Consider the following 10,096-nt stretch of genomic DNA (forward strand, 5'->3'; position numbering starts at 1 on the left):
TAGCACAGAGTAGGGGGCTCAACAAATATGTGTCCACTGCATGATTGCTAAGATTTCACTGTGTAACAGGCGGTTTTTTTTCTTGTCTCTCTCATCCCTCCTGCCCTGGGTGCAGACCGCAAACAGCGCCGCCGAAGTTCCCAACACGCAGGGAGAGGGCCGATCCGGGTTAGCACACCACGTCCCCGGGGTCTCAGTCCCTGGGTCAACGCAGAGGGGCTCGCGGTCCGCGGCGCTGGGACCTGAGCCCCGGCCACGTGAAGCGTCACGCCCTGCGCTGCTGCAGGGCAGGCGCCGCCGCCGCGGTTGTGTAACGCTGCAGCCGGAGGGGAGGCGACCCGGGCGCCTCTGCTCTGGAGGGGGCAGAGGAGGGAGGGAACACCGGGCACCGCGCCCGGTATCTTTCTGTGCTTGACTGGCCGGGAGGAAGGGGGTGACACTGGGGCACCCAGGGGGCTGCGCAACCAGGTGCCGGCCCGCAGGCTGTGCCCGGGAGCGGAGCTCCTGGGGAGCGAGGGGCCCTCGGCTCACACCCTCCACGGTCAGGTGCGCGCGGCGTGCTCGGCGGCAGCCTCAGCTGCCCTGCGCTTGGCTGTCTGCCCGCTTCCCATGGGGTGACATCCGCCCCGCCCCTCGGTCCCTCCCCAAGGCGGGCAATTCCTGGACGCGAGGGTGAGCAGTGGGGGCAGGGAAGCCAGGACGGAAAGAAACCCCAGCCTCTGGGGAAGGCTGGGGGGGCCGGGCGACTCCCTCCGCTGCGCGCCGGTTCCTCCAAGCGGGCCGGGCGGGGGAGGAGGAAGAGGGCTGGGCTGGAGCTAGCAAGGGGATATTCCTCTCCCGGCTTGAGTCAGACGCGGGCGGATCCGTCCTCCCCCGTTCCCTCCCAGGAGACGGGAACTTACTTCATTTCCCTGGGGCAGGTTCGCCCACGTTACCAACTCTCCCCCTCCCCCAGCACCCCCGTCCCTTCCAGCTTCCGCGCCCCCCACCCAACTGGGCAGGACCCAGGTTGCGCTGCCACCCCCTCTTCGGGGAAAGGCGGCCGCAGCCGCAGACACCTGGGGGCAGGGGCAGGGGCTGGGGGTGGGGGCTCCCTAGCAGCCGCCGGAGCGTTGTCCAACACGTGAGACTCATGTGATGAAGCCGGGGGAGGGCGGGCAGGTCGCTCCTTCCCTCCCCGGCAGTGGCCAGACGTGCCTGGAGTCACAGGGTAGAACACGTAGCTCCAACCCACCCACTCGCTCCCATTTAACCCAGCCCGCAGCCTCTCCATTACTCCTCGGCTTGTCCCCCCACCCCCCAACTCCGCCCTAACCGCCCCCCCCAACCCGCTCCCTCCCGCCTCCCCGCCCGCCCCACTTCTCATTCACTTGGCTCGCACGGCGCAGACCGCGCAGGGAGCACACACCGCCAGTCTGTGCGCTGAGTCGGAGCCAGAGGCCGCGGGGACACCGGGCCATGCACGCCCCCAACTGAAACTGCATCTCAAAGCCGAAGATTCCAGCAGCCCAGGGGATTTCAAAGAGCTCAGACTCAGAGGAACATCTGGGGAGAGACCACCGAAGCCCGCTCCAGGACAGTCCTCATCCAGACGCTCCGCTAGTGCAGACAGGAGCGCGCAGTGGCCCCGGCTCGCCGCGCCATGGAGCGGATCCCCAGCGCGCAACCACCGCCCGCCTGCCTGCCCAAAGCACCGGGACTGGAGCACGGAGACCTACCAGGGTAAGTTGGCACTCCTTGGCCCTTCAAGCCTCAACTTCAGCCCCATGTTATGCGCCACTCTCAACTTGGAGCAGCTCCGGGCGCACCGGGGGGGTTCTTGCCCGGCAGAACGCCTGCAGCCGTGCGCAAGCAGTCACGACCCTTCCTGGTCTCTCTTCCTGCAGGATGGATTTTGCCCACATGTACCAAGTGTACAAGTCAAGACGGGGAATAAAGCGGAGCGAGGACAGCAAGGTAAGCAAGTGCACCCCTGGGGACCCTGCGCTCAGCCCCTCGCGCGCGCTGAGTTTCCAAGAAAAGTTTTCTCGCTTTGAGGTTGGCGAGGGGATGCAGGGTGTGGGCTCGGTGCCTCTTCTGAGTGACTTGGAAAAGAAGGGGCAGATGATGGTTCTGGGTGCTATTCTGCTCCTCTGCCGGACTCTTGCTGCGGGGCTGGGAGGATAGGCTTCTCATCTCCTTCCCCAATCGCCCACCGCCTCCCCTTGCGTCTTGCAGGAGACCTACAAATTGCCGCACCGGCTCATCGAGAAAAAGAGACGTGACCGGATTAACGAGTGCATCGCCCAGCTGAAGGATCTCCTACCCGAACATCTCAAACTTACAGTAAGTGAGAAGCTGGCCCCTTTCCAACCCAGTCCTTGGCCCAGAGGGCGGGCGGGGGTCACTCGCCGCCTGCAGGTTCCGCGGGGAACTGCAGACCAGACAGGCGGATCAGAGCTGGCGGGTGGCTCTGTGGTGGGGTCCTCCTCCACAGTCCTGGCGTTTTCTGGCTGACTCATGCAAATGAGGCGAGAACCGCTTGGACCTCTCCAAGTTGGCTCCAACACCAACTGGCCTTCCTTTTCAAGAGTTTAACTTCTGTTGATTTTCAGGATTCCCTAGTTTTTCTAACTTAAAGGAACACGCCAAGCAACACACACATTTACCCCTTGCCCTCCACCACTCCCCCCACCTTTTTTGTTGTTGTTAAATAAGGGGACTTGCTTTGGTGTGTGATTTTTACGGCCTGTCTTTCTTGACAGTAGCCCTCAGCTACTTGGCAGCCTTTGGTTGGGGAAATGGAAAAAAAAAAAAAAAGTATTTCGGGAGGAACAAAAAAGCCTGAATGAGCTGGAAGTTCTGAAAGAGTGTAAGGAAAGAAGTAGGGAAAGCCTATTGGCTGCCAGACATAATAGAGGTCCCTCTCTGAGTTGACACCCCTGCAGAAAAATGTTATCTCTGGATTCCCCTGAGTTAAGCTCAGCAGAGGCTGCTGGAGAAATTTATCTGTCAAAGCGTTTTCCTGAGGTAGTTGCAGCTTCCAAAATGCCTCCAAAGATAGATGGCACCCTTTTTAAAATTCTTTAGTCATATATATTATATATATGTATGTGTGTATCTTTTTAAAAGCATGATCTACAGACTTAAAACAGCCAACCAGGAAAGACTATTCCACTTTTTTTTTTCTTTTAGAGACATTTCTCTTTGCTAATAAATGTCCCAAAGGTGGGACTTCTCTGACCTCACCGCTGACTAAGGCTCTTTTCCTTCTAGACTTTGGGTCACTTGGAAAAAGCAGTGGTTCTTGAACTTACCTTGAAGCATGTGAAAGCACTAACAAACCTAATTGATCAGCAGCAGCAGAAAATCATTGCCCTGCAGAGCGGTTTACAAGCTGGTGAGTACTGATTCTGGCTATCCTCTTTAAGAGGTTGAGCACAAATAGAGAGCCTGTGGGCTCAACATCTGATGTAATAAACATTACTGCAACAAATTGCTTATGCACCTTCATTGGGGGAGATGCAGTTTTATCTTTCCTAAAAGGTCAGACTTTACATTTGAAATGCAATGTGCCACCTGGCATGAATACGTATTAGTGAAATGATAAGATATTCCTGTGGCATTTTAGCTTGAGAGTCTCTGGGTTCTGGGAGATTTCCCTACTCCCTTTTAAAATGCCAAGGCACCTATAATCTGCCTTGTGGGTGTTTTACAGTTGGTCTTCTTAGCCCTCTTTCATTGGAGAAGAAATCATGGGTATGCCCCAGTGTTTTCCTGTTTCTTTGCTTCCTTGTCACTTGGTGTGTGGTGTGATCCTGGCAGGATACAGCAGGAGTTTTTCCTGCATTTCATGTGGTTCCCTGAATAGCCACTAGGTATCTTGGTGAATTGCACAATCTAGAGAAACCACTGAAGTTTCATCATTCGTTTCTACAGACTTCCAGATAATCGGAGTCACCTAACCTTCTAGTCTCACTTCTTCCAAATAATACTATACTGACTGGGGAGAATTATTCTACCTACTCCCTCATTTCATTTTCTGCCTTCCTCTCCAAGGCTCGTATCATGAAAATTGCAAAAAGCCAGCAAATGCTTCTGCCAGTTTCCTCATTAAAAATAGGAAGATGGTCGTACCTAATGTCTTGAGGATCATGGATAGAATATGTGGAAAAGATATAGAAAAAGAGAGCCTAATGAAAGGTCACAGCATGACTGCAACTTTTACAAGTCATTGAAAATAAGTTTACTTTAGGTGATTATTGTTTCTTCATTCTTTTCCTCATTTTATAACTATCTGGCCTCTGCCCATTTTGCCACGGTGCAATGTTGTATGCATTGACTCAGGTTTATGAATACATCAGAATGTTCTTTGCTGCTCCACTTACATGGAAAACTCACAAACCACCTATACATTCCAAAAGAGGGGAAACAGCTCATCTCTATTAATTATGGTCCATTTCCATGATAGGATATTATGCAAACATTAAAAATCGTATTTTATCTGAGTGTTAGTTTATGGATTGTTTTAATTTAATTATTTATACTTTTCAGTGCAATTCTTCTCTGAGCATACTACTTTTGGAGTTAGGAACACAAATCAGTAAATGCGATTTCTTTTTTTAACAAAAACGAAAGCACCGGGTTTTTTGGCGTCTAGGTATCCAGGTGCACCACAGGGCCTTCTGAAACATTTTCCTTTGGATTTTTGTTTCCCTAGGTGAGCTGTCAGGGAGAAATGTTGAAACAGGTCAAGAGATGTTCTGCTCAGGTTTCCAGACTTGTGCCCGGGAGGTGCTTCAGTACCTGGCCAAGCACGAGAACACTCGGGACCTGAAGTCTTCGCAGCTTGTCACCCACCTCCACCGGGTGGTCTCAGAGCTGCTGCAGGGTGGTACCTCCAGGAAGCCATCAGACCCAGCTCCCAAAGTGATGGACTTCAAGGAAAAACCCAGCTCTCCGGCCAAAGGCTCGGAAGGTCCTGGGAAAAACTGCGTGCCAGTCATCCAGCGGACTTTCGCTCACTCGAGTGGGGAGCAGAGCGGCAGCGACACGGACACAGACAGTGGCTACGGAGGAGAATCAGAGAAGGGCGACTTGCGCAGTGAGCAGCCGTGCTTCAAAAGCGACCACGGACGCAGGTTCACCATGGGAGAAAGGATCGGCGCAATTAAGCAAGAATCCGAAGAACCCCCCACAAAAAAGAACCGGATTCAGCTTTCGGATGATGAAGGCCATTTCACTAGCAGTGACCTGATCAGCTCCCCGTTCCTGGGCCCACACCCACACCAGCCTCCTTTCTGCCTACCCTTCTACCTGATCCCACCTTCAGCGACTGCCTACCTGCCCATGCTGGAGAAGTGCTGGTATCCCACCTCGGTGCCAGTGCTATACCCAGGCCTCAACGCCTCTGCCGCAGCCCTCTCTAGCTTCATGAACCCAGACAAGATCTCGGCTCCCTTGCTCATGCCCCAGAGACTCCCTTCTCCCTTGCCAGCTCATCCGTCCGTCGACTCTTCTGTCTTGCTCCAAGCTCTGAAGCCGATCCCCCCTTTAAACTTAGAAACCAAAGACTAAACTGTCTAGGGGATCCTGCTGCTTTGCTTTCCTTCCTCGCTACTTCCTAAAAAACGACAAAAAAGTTTTTGTGAATGCTGCAAGATTGTTGCATTGTGTATACTGAGATAATCTGAGGCATGGAGAGAAGATTCAGGGTGTGTGTGTGTGTGTGTGTGTGTATATGTATGTGCGTGTGCGTGCACACGTGTGCCTGCCTGTTGGTCTAGGACTTTAAAGCTCCTTTTGGCATAGGGAAGTCACGAAGGATTGCTTGACATCAGGAGACTTGAGGGGATTGTAGCACACTTCTGGGCTTTTCCCCACCCAGAGAATAGCCCCCTTTGATACACATCAGCTGGATTTTCAAAAGCTTCAAAGTCTTGGTCTGTGAGTCACTCTTCAGTTTAGGAGCTGGGTCTGTGGCTTTGAGCAGAAGGTACTTTCAAAAGAGGGCTTTCCAGGGCTCAGCTCCCAACCAGCTGTTAGGACCCCACCCTTTTCCCTTTATTGTCAATGTGACTCACCAGACGACGGGGAGAGAGCAGACCGAGCTTTCTGCTAACATGGTGAGGTAGCAGGCACTGGCATAGCAGGGTAGTGGTTTGGGGAGGTTTCTGCAGGTCTGCTCCCCACCCCTGCCTCGGAGGAATAAAGAGAATGTAGTTCCCTACTCAGGCTTTCGTAGTGATTAGCTTACTAAGGAACTGAAAGTGGCCCCCTTGTACAAGCTGAGCTGCCCCGGAGGGAGGGAGGAGTTCCCTGGGCTTCTGGTACCTGTTTCTAGGTCTAACCATTAGTACTTAACTGTTCAGGGATCCAAACCAAGGTCTGAGAGAGACAGACACCCCGAGCGAGCACCCCAAAGTGCACAAAGCTGAGTAACAAACTGCTGCCTTCAAACAGAACTAGACTCAGTTTTCAATTCCATCCTAAAATTCCTTTTAACCAAGCTTAGCTTCTCAAAGGCCTAACCAAGCCTTGGCACCGCCAGATCCTTTCTGTAGGCTAATTCCTCTTGCCCAATGGCATATGGAGTGTCCTTATTGCTAAAAAGGATTCTGTCTCCTTCAAAGAAGTTTTATTTTTGGTCCAGAGTACTTGTTTTCCCGATGTGTCCAGCTAGCCCCGCAGCAGCTTTTCAAAATGCACTATGCCTGATTGCTGATCGTGTTTTAACTTTTTCTTTTCCTGTTTTTATTTCGGTATTAAGTCGTTGCCTTTATTTGTAAAGCTGTTATAAATATATATTATATAAATATATTAAAAAAGGAAAATGTTTCAGATGTTTATTTGTATAATTACTTGATTCACACAGTGAGAAAAAAATGAATGTATTCCTGTTTTTGAAGAGAAGAATAATTTTTTTTTCTCTAGGGAGAGGTACAGTGTTTATATTTTGGAGCCTTCCTGAAGGTGTAAAATTGTAAATATTTTTATCTATGAGTAAATGTTAAGTAGTTGTTTTAAAATACTTAATAAAATAATTCTTTTCCTGTGGAAGAGAAAGATGGTCTCCTGAATTTTTTTTAAATAACTCAATTGGTGTGATATGGCTAACTCCCATGTCCTTCCTTCTTGGCTTAAGCAAACCAGTTAATCTCAGTGTAATTTCATTCAGCTTTTCATGTGCTTTGTATTCAATCAGAATAAGCTTAGTCAACTTGGCAGGTAAATATTGGTTTAATTTTTTTTTTAACCCTTGCCAGGGGTTCACGATCATCCTCTACCTCTCCAGAGTTAAGTAAAAAGCATATTTTCCCCCGCCTGCTTTCATCGTGGTCCTTGGAACTTGACAGAAAACCAAGGTATGATACCGTGGGCTGCAGTGTCTGGGGAGCCTGCGGGAGGGAGAGGCACATTGAGAAAAGATTTACTGGATTATTATGCAATACTAATTGATGCTGGGATAGCACCTCTTTGCCAAAGCAGTCTAGCTTTTTCAAATCTATCAAGGTCTAATGGATTTGCCATATCCTGTCTCATTCCTGCTGGAGGCAACATTCCATAATTATTTTCTACATCCTTCCTGGACTTCCTCTCCGGTGTGTTTGTGCGTGAATGAATATTGGGTGTTCCTTAGACAAGTGCTCTTATTGAAAAAAAAAAAAAAATTCCATGGGAAAGGTGGGAAATGACCCAGTCGTGTATTTTTGCCTCTCTCCTTTGCCTTGATTTGCAACATTCCTGTGGGATACTCCCTCTCAGAGGTGTCGTGATGTTTCCTGATGGCCAGCGCCTGACTCAACAGGCTCCAGCTCCCAAAGCATCCCAATCTGCCAGAACCCCCTGGTTGTCTGGAGCACAGCAGGGAAGCTGCCCCTAGGGATTTCTCAGTCAGGCAGAGGCTCCAGCTGACCATGAAGACTGCTTCACATGTCACCTTCCCTGTCTCCTGATGGGCCAGCAGCTGAAAGTGAGCATTTTCTGCTTGTGCTAGATGCATACGGAATGCACATAACTGTCCCCAGGCCACACAGGCTGTTGTGCAAGGAGCCGGGACCAGGAGTTGGAAACCTGGCATCGATAGCTGGTGGTCTATCACCTCCCTCTCCATGCCTGCTTTTGACTAGATAAAATAAGAATTCCGAGCCCTTCTCACAAGTCCTGTAGCAGGCAGATGGCAAATTCTGTGTGCCACTCTTTCTCCCAGCTCAGCGCCTGGGCTTCCAGGTCTCAGGCCTGTGAAACACCTCAATTGCTCCATGAGTTGCCAGACCTCTCTAGCTAGACTTTTTTGGAAAAAGCCCGACAAATCAAACTTATCCTGGTGATACAGCTGGGGGTTGAAATCAAGACCAAACTCTTTTTGCATGACCCTCTCTTTTTCCTAGGCCACTGCACGAGGAGTAGCTACGGGGAAAGGAGGAAGTGGTTGGAGTAACCTGAGCTAAAAAAAAATATTTGAGGGTTCCACACAGTCAACCCAGAATCCCCCTGTGGGAACCTGCCCCTGTCAAATAGCCCCTAAAGTTGCAGCTGTCCCTCCACTTCATTTTCTGCTTCCAGTTCGCCCTTAACCTTTCTTCTAGCCCAGTTTTAGCGGCATCCAAGTGCGCTCAGAGGGAGGTGCAGGGGAGGGGCGTGCACCCCAGCCTAATGCCCACTGCGGACAAAGAGGACTTCTGTTTAAAAAGCGGGGTATGTGAGTTTCAGGGGGCGAAGCGTTGGCTCCGGGGCCAAGAAGAGGTGGCAGGAGGCAGGGGAGCGGAGGCTGGGGATCTGGCCGCCTTCAGACAGGGCGTGATCCGCCGGGCCTGCCGGGATGGTCTCACCCAGCGCTGACCTGCCTCGCCTGTTGACACAACGTCACGTTTCCGACTGCAGCCCTTTCATGTGCGGCCCGCGGCTAAAAGCGGCTGCCGGTTCCTGGAAGCAGACGTGCCTGGCACCGCGTCAGCAGAAACCTGATCCCCGGGGAAGCTTGGCAAGGCCTCGGGATCGCTCGGCCCCCAGAAATAGGGCCTGGCAGCGGGCGCAGGACGCCCCCCCTCCCTCGCGCCCAGCAGGAGGGAATTCGAGCGCTCCCCGTCAGGGGTGGGAGGGAGGGTTGGGTGGGGTAGGGAGCCGGATTTAGGCAGAGCACGGGGACCAGGGCTTAATTAACTAGAAGCTAGAAACTCCCACGGGTCATCGCTCACTAATGCACGTCAAACAACCTAGAAGTATCATTATGGGTACTATTACAATTCACATTTTGTAGATAAATAAAAGCAGGCTCAGAGAGGAGAAGTAACTAGCCCAAGGTCACACAGCTTCTGAGGGGGCTAAACGTTTTGTAGGATGGCGGATCTGTTGGTCTGTAGATCTCCCAATTGGATCCAAGGAGAAGGCTTTCACAGAGTCGAGTTGTTAATGACTATAATAATACAAATATGGATATTTATTACTAATAGTAATTATAGCAAATATGTTTGTGGCATTTACTATTTGCCAGGCACTCTGCAAAGTGCTCTACATACAATAACTTAATTATCACAGCAAGTCCATGAAATAGGTAAATTAGTATACAGTTAATGAACTGTAGGCACAGAGAGGTTAAGTAATTTGCTTAAAGTGACACAGCTCCAGTGATGAATTGTATTTTAAACCTAGGAAATTTGGCTGCAAAGTTTATGTGCTTAACTATAAAACCACACTGCCCTTCTAATTAAGTTAATAGTAGTAAAAGTAGTAATAATTACAATTATTACTATCCTGTTTTGAGTACTTTCTTTGTGCCGGGTATTAACCACTTCATGTGAATCGCCTCTACTTACAGCAACTGTGAAGGGTAGATATTAATATGCCCCTTTTTTTAAGTAAAAAATTTTTAAACATGCTCATTTTACAGATGAGAAAACTGGAGTTCAAAGAGGGGAAATGCCTTATCTGAAGTGACACAACATGTAAGGGACAAAGCCATCCCATTTTCTGGTATGGAACTGCTTCTACATGGAGCTCCTGTGATGTTGGGCTTTGATACACATTATCTCATTCAATCCTCCAAATAGCCCTGCGGAATCGGTACTGAGCATCATGCTCAGCCTGTGGATGAGATAACCGACCTCATAATCAAGTT

The 10,096-nt window shown here is 50.5% G+C and overlaps 1 protein-coding gene across 1 annotated transcript; it reads left to right on the forward strand.

Annotated features, from left to right (window-relative positions):
* The first annotated feature begins 1,364 nt into the window (after positions 1 to 1,364).
* On the forward strand, positions 1,365 to 7,044 carry BHLHE40 (basic helix-loop-helix family member e40). The gene is made up of 5 exons (XM_033210515.1): positions 1,365 to 1,722; positions 1,887 to 1,956; positions 2,218 to 2,325; positions 3,256 to 3,379; positions 4,700 to 7,044. Exons 1-5 carry the CDS (start codon positions 1,643 to 1,645, stop codon positions 5,554 to 5,556), a joined length of 1,239 nt encoding a protein of 412 aa, XP_033066406.1. The 5' UTR covers positions 1,365 to 1,642; the 3' UTR covers positions 5,557 to 7,044.
* Positions 7,045 to 10,096: the final 3,052 nt, after the last annotated feature.

Source organism: Trachypithecus francoisi, unplaced genomic scaffold (assembly GCF_009764315.1).
Source record: "Trachypithecus francoisi isolate TF-2019V2 unplaced genomic scaffold, Tfra_2.0 Lachesis_group0, whole genome shotgun sequence".
Classification (NCBI taxonomy): Eukaryota; Metazoa; Chordata; class Mammalia; order Primates; family Cercopithecidae; genus Trachypithecus; species Trachypithecus francoisi.